The sequence below is a fragment of the Phyllopteryx taeniolatus genome, chromosome 11, assembly GCF_024500385.1.
Source record: "Phyllopteryx taeniolatus isolate TA_2022b chromosome 11, UOR_Ptae_1.2, whole genome shotgun sequence".
Lineage (NCBI taxonomy): Eukaryota > Metazoa > Chordata > Actinopteri > Syngnathiformes > Syngnathidae > Phyllopteryx > Phyllopteryx taeniolatus.
Window position 1 is genome coordinate 22,261,775 of NC_084512.1, and position 17,006 is coordinate 22,278,780.

At 43.8% G+C, this 17,006-nt stretch overlaps 1 protein-coding gene across 7 annotated transcripts in view; it reads left to right on the forward strand.

Annotated features, from left to right (window-relative positions):
* The window catches only part of mgmt (O-6-methylguanine-DNA methyltransferase), an 84,214-nt gene that overhangs the window by 56,311 nt on the left and 10,897 nt on the right, over window positions 1-17,006 (forward strand). For all 7 annotated transcript variants that reach the window (XM_061790605.1, XM_061790608.1, XM_061790609.1 and 4 more), the window contains 2 exons: window positions 12,300-12,463; window positions 16,749-16,888. In XM_061790605.1, coding sequence (XP_061646589.1) covers window positions 12,300-12,463; window positions 16,749-16,888 — 304 coding nt within the window. The remainder of the gene's footprint in view (window positions 1-12,299; window positions 12,464-16,748; window positions 16,889-17,006) is intronic.

The following is a 17,006-nucleotide window of genomic DNA, read 5'->3' on the forward strand; positions in this document are numbered from 1 at the left end:
GAAGTGAGGAGATTAATAATATGGAATTTTGATGATGGGAGATGTCCTATAACCATGCCCGGGCACCTTTCTCCCATCTCTTTGCGAGGAGGCTTTAATTTGTGCGTTCAGGTTCAGTTGGAATATGCAAATGAATTTAATGATTCGCACCACTAGATCATCTCTCGGTTTAATATCGTTTGCGGCGTCGGTCATAAGTGAAGCCCGGATCGCATCCTCAAAGGTGCGAAGCAGAAATTATTAAAGAAAATGTTTGGGTTTGGACGTGTGCCGAAAAGTAGTCCACAGTAGCGCAATGTAAAGCGGCATTCAGGTATGCCGATAAAGTGACAAAATATAGGCTTACCTATGTAGATCTCACCAAAGCCTTCCTGTAGCTTTAATAGTAGGGATCAGCCATTTCCATTGATTTATTTATGACGTACTAAACAAGGCTCTTGTCAGCTTTGGATGTGCTGTGTCGCGGGCTCAGCGAGTCAGGCTGATAAATGATCTCCGAGGCCATATTTTGGATCAGGGAAATACGTCTATGCATAGCGGGAAGACGTGTGAGCGCCGTGCGGCTGTGCTGTTCTTTCTACTCGCTGCCAAATTCACCCGAGCAGCAGCAGCAAAAAGCATTGGTGGCATTGATAGATAGTTATTGATAACCGCCATTATAGCCACATAAACGCCCTTGAAGTATTGCTTAGGCACCATGACCGTCAGCTCTTTCTAATAGAAACGTCTCAAGCCCCTTTTGCTTCCTAACTGATCTTTGCAACATTTCCTGAAATCAACCTTCCTCTCTGCCAGTCTTAACGACAGCCCTGAAGGCACCATCACATGAACAAATTCATTACATCTCCAACAACCCCAGTTGGGGCCCGACGTACCAGCCTCAACACACCATCCCCAGCCTTACCCTCACCCCTCCTCCTTTTTTGCGTGGTTTTTAGCATGGCCACACCGACTGAAAAATAATGCTTCATGTTTTGTTTACAGCATATTACTATTGTGTGAAATATAATGCTGCTTGAGTCTTTCACACAGACATAACACGGAGGAAATCATATTGCTCTTTTTTTTATTAAGATGAAAAATGGAGAAAAATAAATAAAAGGCCGGACTCCTGCCCCGAGACATTTTGTGAGCATATTATTTTACAATGCTTTGATCAATTTGTCTGTCAAGCGGGCTGAGATGTGAGGAAAGGGTGGGGAGGCATGGGGGGGGGCACACGTCAGTGGTGTTGGGGGGGAAAAGCAATTTAGCCTGTGAGGTCCTCAATAGAAATGTACTACAGAGGCCTGTGTATGACATGTTGCATTAGAACCTGAGTAGCCTTTATTGCCTGATAATGTCGCAAGGCAATGCCGATATCAATCATCCTTAAACAGCCTTTATGATGTTTTTTTCATGAGCAGCAGCCATGAAAAAAAAATAATGCATGAAACATTTCTCGCAAAATAATTGATTTAATTCCGAGCTCAGGGATTTCTTTTAACAGTGTTAAAAAAAAATAAAAAATAAAAAGTATGGCGCTAGAAGCTAAAAACTGTTCGGAAGAACCTCCTATAGAAAACTGTAATTAATTTAACACGGATAAACATTCAGCCTCATTTGCATATAGATATAAACATTATATTTGTGCATCTGAATTCCCAGCACGCTCGGGTCGCATGAGCTGCCTAAAATCCTGAGTGGCTCCCACCAAAAATGATCATTGTACTTTGCAGGGCCGCAAATCCGCCTTTTCACACACCCCCTCCTCCTGTGATACAAAGCCACATAAATCTGTGTCTGATTTTTCACATTGCTCATTGTTTTTAGTTAATGATTTTCATCTGTTTGTTGTTGCTGTGATAGCGGGGAAACGTACCATATGCTCTGGCAAAAGACAAATGATTAGCAAATGAAATTCCGGACAGCTGTCTGACTGAAAGCGCTTGGTTGATAGCATTCTGCTACCATAATTAGCTTAAGCTTTGGGTTAATTAACTTTCTACCTGGATATGCATAATAATGGCGTTACGCAGAATGCCAAGCAGCCTCCAGTATATCAGCGGCACGGGCTGGCTTTTTACTTTGGCTTTCCAGAGCATTTCAATTTCAAGAGGCGATTTAGCGCGGGAGCGTCGTCAAATATTGTAGATTTTCCTCCCCAAGCCAGATAATTCTGAAACAATAGGGGTGTATTATGTGGCAGAAATGCCATTTCTGAATGTAATTAAAGAGGATGAAAGCAATCACCGATTTTTAAACGCTTTTGTCTCGCGCCAGGCCCTACTTGTTAAAAAATACCCATCAAGAGGAGAAAAGAAGCAGGAGAACCCCCAAGTCCTTATATAAGAGGCCTTTTGAGACTCAAGTGAAGTACAACAGTAATTAGTCTTTTGTATGAATTTGCCGGCCGTGGTCATGATTAGCTAAGCATATGAGAGGACTGCAGGCCTGCATTGCTTTTAAGGAGGAGGGTGTTAAAGTCTATTTATCACCAGTTATCCTCACAGCTTTCCATTATCGCCGGCAACACGGGATGGGGCCCCGAGAAGCACCTAATTGTTCCGAGGAGGAGTGTTTTTCTGTCAAAGCCGTCACCCCCGTGCGCATTTGGCATTCGTACGCAGCCAGGCGTCCTCCATCCATGCAGCCCCAATACCCGAGCTGTCACAACAGCTTTTTACACGCTGGTGTGAAATATCTGAGGTGATGCGTTTATCGTTTTCTTTTTTTTTTTTTCTTCTTTTTTTTTTTCTCACACTCGCGTAGTGTTGTGAATCAATGTCCCGGTTCACGCTGAATGGCACTATGCTAAATGTGCTCCCTGTTAGGGGCCTGTTTACATGATGTACTCACACACCGGGAGGAAACATATCAACAACGTATGGGTTTTTTTTTTGTTTGTTTTTTTTTCCTCCACTCCAACTCTCCATTTCTCTCTGGGTGTGTTTACACTTAGCCCAGTGCATCCTTTTAATCACTCGTAATTATTATGTCGCCGGCACCCGAGACCCAACTGTGTCCTAAATAAACTGCTTACATTTGTAACTTAAACTGCTTTGTCATACAAACGGATATCTGCTGAGATCTTGAATGAAACCATCAGACGGCAGGCCGAGGGACTTTTTGACGCGGTCTCCCTAGAAATGGCTATGAATAATTCATAGCGTAATGATATTCAGATCATTTTTGTTCCATTTTTCCACGGCGGCGGCCTGTGAATATTGTTTTGCATGTTGTGAAGTGCAGTACTCAGCTGTGTATTCATTAAGGTGCTGCTCCCACTGGCCCCTGGACCCATCTGTGCACTATGTTTATGCCTCCCTCTCCCGGGACCGCCCCAATCAAGCTCCGTGTGCCACTTCCTGTGCAGAACAGCACCTGTGTAACACTACCTGTGACGCGTCACACACAGACGGTGACAGAATCCTGCAAATGTTGTGTTTTTCGGAAACGCAACCTCCAGGGTGAAGGCAGGAGGCGCGGCGAGACCTCCCGCTCGCTATAGCTAAAAGCAGCTCCTCTGCACTTTTCCCCCCCCCCCCCCCTTTCCCCCTGCTGTCGACCGGGAAGTTTTTCCCCGACACGAAGGGGTTGAGCTAGTTTGTTTTCCAACTTGATTGGATTCTGTATCTGCAACATGCAGAAGTGTGCGGCGCGCGACATACTAAGGCAATATGCAGAGAGATGATTTCGCTCTGACATCTTGGAGAGGAGTACGAGTCAATTATGCCCAAGTGTTGTTCTTGCTTATCTTCCTGCGGCACCAAACAAGGATTTAGTCAAGGATTTAGGGGTGAGGGGGCGGCGGTGGGGATCATGGTAAGCGGTTCACAACAAAACACTCAAAACTCCTGGGAGCGGGCACTGATTTAAAAATAAATTACAGAAGACGAAGCGCTAACACTCAAGGGCCCTCAGCAGTGCTGGCGTACACAGGTGAAGATTAGCCTCCTCGCTAATCAGAGGAACAAGGCAGTCATTTGCTCTGAACACAGACAGTAATTAGGACTTGGTGACACTGGATTCCCATAATGCCTTTGTGCTTGACGTGGTCAAGTTTTGACAGAGGCTATCCATGCAGGGTCGCTGTCCCCCCCCCAGCACACGCCTCCCTTCCCCAGTCTCTCGGCCCTCTTCAGTGGAGCCTCTAAAAGGTCCCCGCAGTTACAGGGGATCCCTAATGTACTTTATGCCTCCCTCGCTGACTCCTTACCATTCGGGTAATTGGAATCTCTTACTGTGGCACTTGAGAATAGGGGCTAAAAATGCGATTTGAAACTGCTCAGTAGTCTGTTGTAGATAAACATTGCTGCTTCGGGCTGCGGATACACTACATAATGGAGGAAGCGTTAAGGCTGTGGTATTACATGCCTTCACTGACTCCTGTGGCTCGCCAGCTGGGAGAACGCCTAATTGTTGTGTGCTTTGTTGCCTCTTCTGCACCTGCCGCCGCCACCTTTTATGCATCGCGTTGAGTCCGTGGTGGTCATTCGCTAATAGGAGGAGCTGGATGTCTAGAGAGCCGTTTATCCTGCCCAGTTGTTGTTGTTTTTTTCCTCCTCCCGCTTTCACGAAAATAGGAACTGGCGCCCACAGAGGACAACAAGGAAGCATCCCTTCCCTCCTGCCACTCTGAAAGCTCTTGACTTTAATGCTGCAGTAGCTAGATCGGCATCTGAATGATCCTCAAATGGTTGAACGAGCCGCATTGACCAAGTGGCTTACAATTGTATCACAGCTTTTGCTTTGGAGACCGTCAGAATCTTGACATTCATAGAGACATGCTGTGTTTTGCCCCCCCCCCACACACTCCCTCCTGCCTTTTTAGACAGTCATTTTAGGCCTTTTTCATGCTCTCTTGAGTCCTTGACGTCTCCGAGTTAAGTATGTGCCGTTATAAGGCCGGAGAAAATATTGGACTGCGCTTGGCCTTTTCTATTTCATCCTCTGACCCGCCATGTTACCCATGATCGGTGAAGGAGAACCCTGGCAGGCTGTGTCAAAAGTGACAGCCGATCGAGTCAGGATGAGCGCCATCACGCTTCACAGGATGGAGGCATGAGTTCTATGAGGTTTTTTTTCCCTCTCCCCCCTTTTTTTGTGCAATACACCATTACACCCTTCGCCAGATTCCTTTCAATTAGATGTTGTGGCTAACCTGTTTCATTCTACACTTGATAGAAAAAGTCTTAGTGAAGACTTGTGCGAGTAGCGATCCGAAATACAGCTGAGAAAATTGGCAAATTTAAAGTCAACATTTTTTTCTTCTTCTTTTGTCTCCTTTGATTGTTTCCTCATGGATGAATCAAATAACCTGCGATATTATACAAATGTGCAATTCATTCTTTATATTAGGAAATAGGCAGTGCTCCAAATGACTCCCACTTTGCGCAGCAATGATTTATGGTAATTGGAAATTGATTGTGACAGGAGCACAATATTAGAAATTTTCTGGAATCACAATCTGCTATCAAGGGAAATATTCTTTTTAGTGCAGCGCATCCTGGCTAGGCCTGAATTATTTGTTATTACCTGTGATGGAGTCAAAATATGATAACTAGCCTCAAGACTTGTATAGAAGGAGATATTTTTCTTTGTCTGAATAAAAAAAAAGTGTGGAGTAGCGCTTTGGAAGCAATTACTATATTTTCTGTGGCTGAAGATAGGGGAAAAAAAAACAAAAAAAACTATTTTCCCTGACCTGAATCACAGGTTGGATGTGGACAAAAGGCCAAAGCACAAAATATACTTCATGAAAAATACCCACTTACTGTTATGTGTAGTTTTAAAAATCAGTTTATACAAAACTCTGAATCATGCCATTCTGTAATGCTGATCTTTTTTATTTATATTTTGAATAATTTGAGTCAAAAGTGTTACCACCATAAAACTTTGTTCGAGACAGTAAAACTTGAGTCAGCCCCTAGTCTCTGATGCACGTACTGTAATATATGCGTTATTAACTGCCACATTTATTAAACACTAAATTATTCTAAAAGCTTAAAACATAACCCATAACCTTTTGTGCACAACTGACTGGCAGCTCGCCACTTGGCGGTGAGCTAGCTAGTAACTAGCGCAAGAAGCTAATGTAGCAGTCTACAACTTCACAATCAACAGATTGGACTTAATTTACTACCCCAGTTACACAAGATCCAAACTGAAGTCGAAGTCCAAAATATGGACAATAGTTAAGGCACATTTTAAATATAGTTTTGGAGAATGTTTTGGTTTTCTATCTTTAAAATATTCAAAAGTCAAGTTTGGAGAAAGCAATCCTGGAAAATGCACAATAATGGGTAAATGGACTGCACTTACTGGATATAGATGGGGCCCAAACATTCACACATGGCAGCAATTTAGGGTTCACCGTCTTGCCCAAGGACACTTTTGACAACTGACAGACAGAACTGGGATTTGAACCACCAACCCTTCAGTCACTGGACGACCTGTTTTACCAACTGAGCCGGCCCCCAATAATAATAATAATATGAGAGCTTTTACACCCAAAAAATACCTAACAAACTGTTATTTCCCTTCAGACAGTAAGGCCTAAAGACGTATGTAAAATATACATTGTTTAAAAAAAGAAAAGTGTTCATCTGAAAATGGCCGAAATCAGTCAAGCTTGCTTGCGACACAAAGGTCGGTTTTCTTTTGTTGTTTTTTGTTTTTGTTTTGTTTTGTTTGTGGTTTTTTTCTTCATTCTTTTTCTTTTTTCTTTGTGTGATGAAAAGACAAGTTTACAAGTTACTTAAACCAGTAAGTCAGGTACAAATGTATTTTTGGAGCGTTTTACTTGCAATTAAGACAGCACAAAGATGACATGCCTCATGAGTAATTTCAAATCCACAATTTTGTTGTGATGCAAGGTAATTTATGAATCACTGAGGACAGCGGAAATGTTGTGTTGGAAAACATACATCTCCACTGCCCTTGTGCTCTTTAGAAACATTCCCCCTTCGCACATGGAGGTGACAGACTTCAGCTCCACTCATGTTGTTCCCCCCTTTTATTTATTTATTTGGCTCTTGTTTACCAGCCATAACATGTGCTGCATTGCATTAACTTTTACTACTGTCAATGTTGTATCACTCACGCCCGCACTTTGAAAGCGGGGCGCATCTGTGATGGGAGGGTAGACGCGCTGGAGGGTGGGGGGGGGGAAATTAACCATGGTGACAAGTGTGAAGTGCAAGCCGGGGGGTGGTCAAAGGTGAGGCGCCTTAAGCAAAGGTGCGCTAGCCTTTGTCCGGCAGATTGTAAGGGCCTGCGGGTCCAACAGGAACATTTCCACACACAGTATCCCCGAGCTGTCAGTGTGCAGTGGCTGGAACATCCTCTCTCAGAGAGAGGGAGTGTGTGTGGAGGGGTAGAGGATGTGGTAGTGATGGAGGGGGGTTTACAGCGAGGTGGCCTGAAGATCCTTGCAGGGAAAAAGAGGAGGTGGGGGGAATGGAATGGTGGGTGTCAGGGTGGAGAGGCGAAAGAGCCGGAGTGGGGGGATAGAGAAATGGTGAGGAGAAGAGGGGCTGTTTGTGGTGGGGGGTAAAAAGGAGAGACAATGACAAGTAGGGGCTGGCTGGGAACTCACCCATGTCGACTAGAGGTTGCCGTGAGCCACGGCCATTGTTTGAAAGGGTCTCGGCGCAGGGACCCCACTGGCGGGCCTGCGAGTTCCCAACTATAAACTGCTGTGTGGTTAATGTAGAAATGAGAGCATTCACACCTCGGGATGTATTTACGACGCTCAACGGCACCCGGGAGGCTTTTCATCGCACGGCCACAAGCTATACCGGGCGGAGATGCTCGGTCCCAGTCCTCCGCTAAAGCCTGGCATCACATGTCTAATACTCGAATGCCACTAGTGGAGCACGGACCTCTGCCAATCAGTCCCAATTTGGATCAGCACCAAACACAGTCGAATCTGCCCTGAAGTCATATCATTCTGTGTTTGACCCAGATTTGGGTGGACAATATGCCTGTTAAGTGGCAAAAGAACTTCAAAGTCGTCATGCGGGACATCAGGCGAGACAAGTCAGCAATGATAAAAGCATTAACTTGGGTATATTTTGCTTATGTTTAAGAAGTCGACCCGCAAGGTGCATGCCATGCCTGTCATGCAGAGTCCTCGCATCTAGAAAATCACTACTTTTTGTGGGAAAACAACAAAAAAGCAAAACCCTTTCTTTCTTGATTTACCGAACACCGCATTGATGAAGTTGGTCTCATACCTGATATTGACAATATATAGCGTTCCCCACCAACATCAACACAAAGCCACCCCAAAATCATGTTCAATCGCTAATTTCATACCCTAAAAAAAATCGCTTATATAATGCAAAGCCATTGATTAAAATGACACGAACACGTCGCCTGCGCCTGAGTTTACGCTCACCCCCCGACCCCCAATCAGCATTTAAGTCTTTCATTCTTCACAAACAACTGTGGTTACATCATCTTCCCAAAGTGCCATGCATTAAATAAAACTAAGCTGACTAAGCAGTTTAATAGGTGGAAATAAATCTGTATGCACGTACCTTCTTGGCTTACCAGTTCCTGCATCACAGTGATACTTTTTTTAACAAAACAGTCTTACTCAAATGTATAAAACCAATTTTCACTTGTTATTGTCTAAAAAAACATCCAGACTTCCAATCTTGAGGCGACCTAATGCCGCACGGCTCCCACGAAGTGAGGAAGACACGGAGGACACTTCTCAGACAGTTCAAGTGTCCAAGGGAGTTAATAGATTTGCTCTCTAGCAATTTTCAATACTTAATCATGTGTAAAAATAACAAATGACATGGGGACAGACTAATCGATTCATGAAAAAGTATGAAATTTACTACAATTGGACATACGGGTTTCTGCCCAACAGCGACGATGTGCATCCTAGGTCACCTTGACATTATGCCCTTGTCTAAAAAGTTCCCACTAATGAGGTTTATTGTTTTTCTATATTAATATTAACAATGTTTAACATACATTTACACAAGAATGTTCAAATATGACTTACCTGTACAGTTTAATAGAGATCTTATGTCGATGGTTCAACGCCTCCACTGGGAAAAACAGTTTGAAAAAGTCCTGGAATAGATTGTGTTTGACAGAAGAGCTCTACCTTTATAGAAGCCGGGCTCTGGCATGAGCCTTTATTCACATGCGCTAACCCTCCACAAAGTTTCTTAGAAATGAGTTTCTAGCTTTTGCCGAAGTCTGCTAACTAGCAACAAATGGCATCAAAAGCCTCTTCCGTAGCGGAGGTAATAATATGCTCCGCACGTTGTGACCGGCAAAAGTGTGAAGACACTTTGGCGAGGAGGAAAGGGGACACGCTGTGTGTTTAACAAAGTAAATGTCTATTATTAATACTGTACAGGATAAGCCAATTTTGAAAGCGAGGTACTTAAATGATGATATTATTTATTTATAAGTGCTGTACACCAGTTAATGGCATTGGCAGCCCGCTTTAAGATCCGCATCACAGCTTGAGGTCCACTTTGCCGTAATGCACAGGCTAAGAGAGGACCCTTCCCAGTAGGGTCTTTAAGTGTCAAATGTGGGTCAGTCTGCTCACGTTGACCTAGGGGGTGGTCAGCGGCAGAGAGAAATTCAGCTGTTAAGTGATGCCAACTCAACCGTCGGCAAATTCCTCCAAGCGTCGACTCATGCTAAGATGCACCTCCAAGTGCAGCGCTTTGCTCGCCAGCGCGGCTCTGGCCCAAAAAATCCATTTATTCTTGTCGTGAACTCTCAACTAGTTGAGTTGAAACTCTTGTTAACGATGAGCTCTTTTAACTTTTTCCTCAAATAGCTGCAAGACTTTCACCTCTCTAGAAATGACTCCACTTCTTTAATGTTGTTAAACTATTACCACTGTTCCTTTTGGCCTAAGAGTGTTTTCTTTCATACTTTCATCATACAGTACTTAAGGGTACGGCCGCACTAATTTCAACATTTGAATTAAATTTTTTATTGTCAAAAAAAAAAAAATCTTTGTTCACTGTTAAAGTGTTAAAAACAATCAGACCACATACAAACACATTCCCAGGCTTTCAGTTGTATGCCAAAGCAACAAGTAGTGGTAGAATACTTAAAACATAATTCTAATTTGGATAGTGGAGTTACTCTTCACTGTCACACTATAATTTAATATTAACTTAACAAAACAATGAGCAAAATAATAAACCAACCTGATACCATAAGAATTTTTTTTTAATTGATGGAAGGAGATACTATCTAAAGAAGACAATCCCAAATTGCATACTGGTGTTCTCAGGTACATTAATAGAAAACTAGGAAAAAAAATACATGCGTATGTATGTGTGAACATGAGTTACGTATTCCAGCCTCTACCAGGGATTGAAAAACATCTACAGTGGCAGTGTAACTCCAAGTGTGGCAATTTTAGCCGATCAGAAACCAGGAAGAAAACAATCCTTGAACAAGGCACAATTATAACATTGGCATGGTATATGTAGACTATAGTTGGTCCCCCATATAATTCATGAATACAATAAAAATAAAAAAAATAAAAAGTCATAATTGTCTCACAAAAAGAAAATACCAGTGACTTCATTTAACAAATATTTGTTTTCCCATCTATTTGCAAAAAAATGAATACGTCTCTTCACAGTTGCAGTAGTGTTCCAAAAGTGTTTTGAGTGACCTCACTGTAGTTTGCGTGCAGCCAAAACACATCAAGAAAAAAAGTTCACCTGTGTCACCAGTTCAGGGTGTACCCCGGCCTCTCACCCAAAAATGGCTGGGATAGGCTCCATCAGGCCCGCAACCCTGGTGAGCAGAAGCGGTACTGAAAATGAATGAATGAATTAATATCGATTGTTAAAAGGGCCTATATGTATCTTCAAAAACAAATTCCTTCCCCATCTGGGATCTGTAAAATATGTGTCAAATGTGGGGTCATTTGAGCCAATCAGAATCCCGAAGAAAGTAATTCCTGGAAAAGGCACAATAATGACACGAGACACAAAAAGGCCAGTTTTCAGGGACGTGAAGCAAAGATTCTCTTAAAATGAAAGCCCCAAAAACATGAATGTACGTACAGTATGTGCGTGTGTGAACATGGCATACACTATGTCGATGTGTATGCATGTAAAAATGTATTAATTCGTTCCCACCCGGCATAATAAATAGGGTATGTCCTAACTGTAGCAATTTTAGCCAATCAGAAACCTGAAGAAAATCTATCTCGGAAAAGGCACACTAAAGACATTGGCTAATGGAGGAAAAGTGGAATCATATAGTATGTGTGGCCTTTTAGTTAAATTGAGATTCCCTGAACTATAATTCTTGATTATTATGGTGACAAAATATTAAACACATTTAAAGACAATAAATAATCATTTGCTTACGTAGTAAAATACCGATTTAATTCAAAAATACAGTTCTTCTCCATCTGTATGCAAAGGATTATGTTCCTTCACCATGGCTGGCGTTTTACAAAAATCTTTTCAGTGACCTAACCGCAGTCTGCATGTGGTCAAAACACATAAAAAAAGTATACATTGTTAAAAATACCCATGTATATTTTTAAAAACAAATTCCTTCTCCACAATGGATCAAAGAAAAATATTTGTCAAATGTGAGGTCGTTTGGGCCAAAAAGTCATTCCTGGAAAAAGGCACAGTAAGTGACGTTTTCGGTTTCCTAAACTGTAGACATTTATGTATGAAAAGTATTATATGATGTTAAAAACATTTTCCTTGTGCCTGGGTTAAAGTCTTTACATTTTCTTCGCCACTCGTAATCCTTAAAGTGAGGCACAATAGTAACAAACGATACCGAACAACAAGTCAGTTTTCATCGACCTATGCGTGACTTCAACTCTAGTTTCCCTTTGGATTAGGAAAAACTGTTGTGGTTAATATCTACATTTTCTTTGCCAATGAGAATCCTGAAGAAAGTAATGTGTAGAAAAGGCAGGGTAATAACACAAGTGGTGTTTTCAGTGACCGACGTGTGACTTAAACCGTAGGCCAAAAGACATGTATAAAAAATGTATGTTGTTAAAAATACCTGTGTTCCAAGTGCCTGGGTTAATGTCTTTACATTTCTTCAGCGTGTTTTTTATTCTTCACGTAAAGCAGAGTGACAGAAGAACGGTGTAACTTTGTATTTGACCATGTCCCCCATAACAACTTACATTTCACTCAGTAAATTATGTCATCCTGCGCCCACGTGACCCCGCGGGCATCCAGTTACACCCTTGTGGCGTATTTTAGCACAGGCTCAAGCAGGAATGTCTCGTTGTGATTGCTCCTCTGATCCCCCACCTCGTCTCCTCGCAGGAGCGGCGAGGCCCCCCTGAGCTGCCGCGTGGTCAACGGCGGCTCGGCAGAAACGAGCCCCGAGTTGCGGCGCTGCGTAGAATGGCTCCAGGCGTACTTCGGCGATCCGCGCAGCACTGGGAGTCTCCCGCCGCCCGCCATTCACCACCCCGCCTTGAGAGCAGGTCTGTCATGGATAAATATTTGCAAAGCCACGGCCGGGATCAGCCTTTCACTCTTAATTGTCAGTTACATCACTTACACTCACTGGCGCTCTGTGTTTATAATGAAGTATTTTATAGCTGGGAGAGAGAGGGAGGGGAGAACAGAACACAGAGCTGCAGCTTGGTTCAGTAATCTGTGGCGGCTCTTACCACACGTGTTAGTCTTGGCAAGCTTTCCCATGATTCTTGGCACATTCTTTGAAACTGATCGAATTCCACTCTTGACATTTTCAGACAGGAAGCGTTTTTTTTTTTCTTCTTCCCCCACGCTCTCTTTTAATGAGAACATGTGAATGGTGGTAAAGTTTGAATGAGCTTATTGTCGGCGCCGGGCAGCCACCTCGGCCCCCGCAATGAGCGAGGCTAAAAGGGAAAAAAAATAATAAAAATGGACAATTAGTGTCCTTTCACTCCGCACGTGTGAATGATGCGGGGCGCCGGATAAAGACAAAAGTCTTTAATTGTGCTCGTGTCGAGTTGGCAAACAATGGTATCGCCTGACAAGCCATTTTTGAACTTGCAAAGTTCGCAGGCCTTGTCACACTGTCGCATTCAAGATTTTCCAAAGCGCTCATTTAGACGCAGTATAGCACCTGCACGCGGAAAAAAAGAAATCCTTCTAATATATGCATTTAACTATTGTCTGCCTTCCCCTGCAATCAGGCCTCACTTTCCCTCTAAATTCATGCAGACCCGCAGTGCTTGAGTGATGGCATTTTCAATGAGCAGGTACTCCGTCGAGACCCCCGTATACAGCTACACAGTCCCACGCTCCCGCAAAGGCAATGCAGAAATACATCAGGACCAATTACGATATCACCTTTCAGTGCGATTCCCTTCGCCACCAAGTGCTTGTGTACCAGCCCCAGGCTCTTTCAAATCGCATCTCATCTCAAGTCTTTGGGGTTTTAATTAAATTTCAGGATAGATGGAATTCTTCATTAGTACCTGATCTGAATAGGTGATTGTGCTGTGTTGCACCTCGCCTCCCTCGCCTGTTGTTTTGGGGCTCGGTAAATACAGGGTTTAGGGCCGGATTGCTCTCAGTAGTCTCAAGCACAGGCCATGCGTGTATAAAAATGTTAAATGTTTGCATCAAGAGTATTTGTCTTTTGAGGAAGGACAATAGAGGGAAGTGTTGTTGTTGTTTTTTCTTGTTCATTCATAAATATGAAGTTTCGGCTCATCGTCGCACGAGCTGCGACTCATGCCTGGGAAGCAAGCAAAAAAAAAAAACAAGTTTAATCAGGTCATTACAATCTGTGACAACCAACTTTTGTTTGCTCGGTTATCTTGCGGGAGAGCCTCAATGCGACAGCGCTCTCGCTACACTTGTCATGTAATATTGAGTTGTGACCTTCGCTTGAAGTGTTGCCATGTTTATTTACACGTTTCTGACAAAACAAGCCACTTTTCATATTAGCTGTCACCATATACCTGAGCCGCAGAGGTGACATGAAAGGAGAGCCGAGGTGCCGGTTTCCACCACGTCTTGACTGATTGTCAGACGCAACATCACACGCAACTTTGGTCCTCTGAGGTATGGGGAATGGCGAGTGCGTGCGTGTGTCATTCACGCTCTGTGTGCTCGCGCGTGTGTGTGCGCGCGAGTGTTCACCCCCCCCACCACCAACACCACCTCCAGGAAAACACAGACGCCATCGTGGGTTCTTAAAACGATGCATATTCCTATCTCATTAATTATACATCCATATGTAACAGACGAGAGGATCTTAGTCTCCGTAAGCGGCGCAGGGAATGTGCATCGGAAGGGGGGCGCGGTCTACGGGAGGTTGGTGGTGGTGGTGGTGGTGGGGGGCTTACAGGGGCGCTCTTCAAAGCCCAAATGACTGCGTTCCTGCAGGAGCCTCAACCTCCCCCTGTGCACAGCGCAGGGCGAGATGAGACACTCACCAGGCCTCGCCCCTGTGATGTGGAGAGGAATTAGGGAAATGAACGTTTTCAGAATATCGAATAATCAGAGAATCATCAGCACCCTGTCAGCCTTCAAACGCATGGATCCCTCAAGACTCGAGAGACACTTTGACTGGAGTCAAAGTCTTCCCTCCCATTAGACACAAAGGATAATGAGGTAGCTGTATTTCCAGCATTGTCGTCTTTTTTTTTCTTCTCGCAAGCGTGCACGACGACGTGACTGTCAGCTGGAAGTCATCGCACTCAATCCATCATTAGCACGCTTGATGGAATTCACTTTTATTGTGCTTCCCTCTCCCTCTTCCGAATTGCTTTCATATCCAAAATAATGAGGAAATCAATCATAGGATTCAATAACTTCATAATCATGATCCCTTCGATCCGCCTCGGCCCGCGCCGTGTGCGCCCTATTACCTGGCCTCCTGGTAGGTAATAATGACCTGTGACATAATTATGGGCATGTCTGTAAACATGTAAGTGGTTTCCCTCAACTTTTATTTAAACAATTGACATCACTGCACCCGATCTAAAGAGGGTCCTGACCTCGGACACAGCGTATTAGTGTCTTTATGAAGTATGGGGCTGGGGGGACCGCCACTCTCCGCTCTCCTCGAGTGACCCGCGTGAAGACTCTGTCACCGACGCTGATGAGGGCACAATTCTTTAACCTCTGGAGCCGCCTCTTCCTTCTTGTCGCTGGAAGTCTTACGGGAAAAGTGGCTGCCCGGAATTAGTTGGGGGAAGAAAAAAAAAAAAAAAAAAAGGTAAACAACAGCAAGAGCTTGTTGCTGCTTTTAGGCTAAAGCGCCGACTTTCGGTTGTTTGCAGGGAAGCGTCGACGCGGGATTTGTCACTGCTAAAGTCTGGGCAAACTGTCGTCTGCACATCAGTGACAAAGCGATTTCAATATGCACGTCATGTGGGACAAAAGTGACTTACTTTCGTGAGGGGGAATAATGCATAAAAGAAAATTTGGGGAGGTGGGGGGAGGGGTGCGTATCCTCTCTCGTCATAACATTGGCTCTGTCTGTGTAAGAGCCCGTCATCTCGTTGACAGCGTGATTATTACCTGAAAAATTATTAAACAGTACCTACAGGCCTTGTTCAAGACAAAGAACTCACATGGGTGCGCATCAATCAAATGTATCCCCTTTAGGTTTTACACTTATTCCCCCCAGTTTAGGCAAATTGCCTTGTTCGCGTGGCTTTGTGTAGCGGAGAGTGACTATGAGGTAGCGAGGGAGCCTGGGGAGCAAAGGATGTTCACTCTGTAGAAGTGAGACAGGGGTGTGACATGTTTTCACACAATGCCAATTTAGGGGGATTTCTCCTAGATCACTTGTCATGTGCTCTCTTAGACCATATAAATGAGAGAGAATGGGAGATCACTAATTGAATTTTCATGACTGAGTACACGCGCTTGTGTATACTAGACGAAGTTCGCCCCCCCCTCTCGATAACGACACCATTGTTCCCCGCCGTCGTCTTCTCTTCCACGCAAAGTGTTGTTCACTTGCTACAAAAGCTCAGCGCCGGAGCATCTCAAGGTTTTTCAAATGCGTCACCTCTTCTTTATCAAGCGCAGCCTAGACAAACACGCCTCGCCGCCGCCTGGTAATCCACCAAAAAAGAGAGGAGAAAAAAAAAAAGATAAAGCTACTGCTAAAGTGCTAATGAAATCAGAGCTGTTAATGTGGCCGGTTAAGCTGCGGATGATTTGAAGAATTCTGCCATTTAAGTGGAGATGATATAATGAATCTACTCTGAATAGAAAGCAATTAAAAGGACAAATTGGTCTGATTAACCTCAAAGTCATCCCTCTGCCACAAATGGTATGCAACATTCAAATTATTATTATTAAAAATCTGGAGCAGATTTGCCGTCTTTTTGGCCTCTCTTAATCCTTTTAAATGAAGGAGCCAACTTTTTTAATTTTAGCTGTGACCTTTCAGTGCATAACCTAGATTTTTTTTTTTTCTTTTTTTTTTTTTTTCTCCTGCCATGGAAATAATTTTCTCACATCACCTACTGTACCATATTATTACTAGTGCTAAGGTCAAATGGAGGGACTTCCATGTATTTAGCTGGCAAACGGGTACTTGATGGCGAATTAAATGTAGCTGAATGTGTCAAACTTTTGATTTGTGTACTTGAATGCGGTCATCCATGTTGCTGCACGTGGTTTATTTTCATGCTCATCTCTTTTCAACTGTCACATTGATTGATTAAATGAGGAAACCAGCTCTTCATCTAACCCCCCCCCCCCCCCCCCCCCCCACCCCACCCCTACACCCGCCCCCCTTTCCCGCAGACACATTCACCAGTCGCGTGCTGCACGTCCTGTTCAGAGATGTGAAAATCGGGGAGACGGTCTCTTACAAACGCCTGGCTGAGATGGCGGGAAACCCCAGAGCGGCGCGGGCAGTGGGCGGGGCCATGAGGAAGAACCCGGTATGTGTGATTGACGCGTTTCCCATTCCCACACTTTCAGGGTGATGATAGAGAAGATCCAAAATTCCCTATTGTGTGTCGACACAGAGTTTTGCTACTTCAAAAGAAAATGACGTGA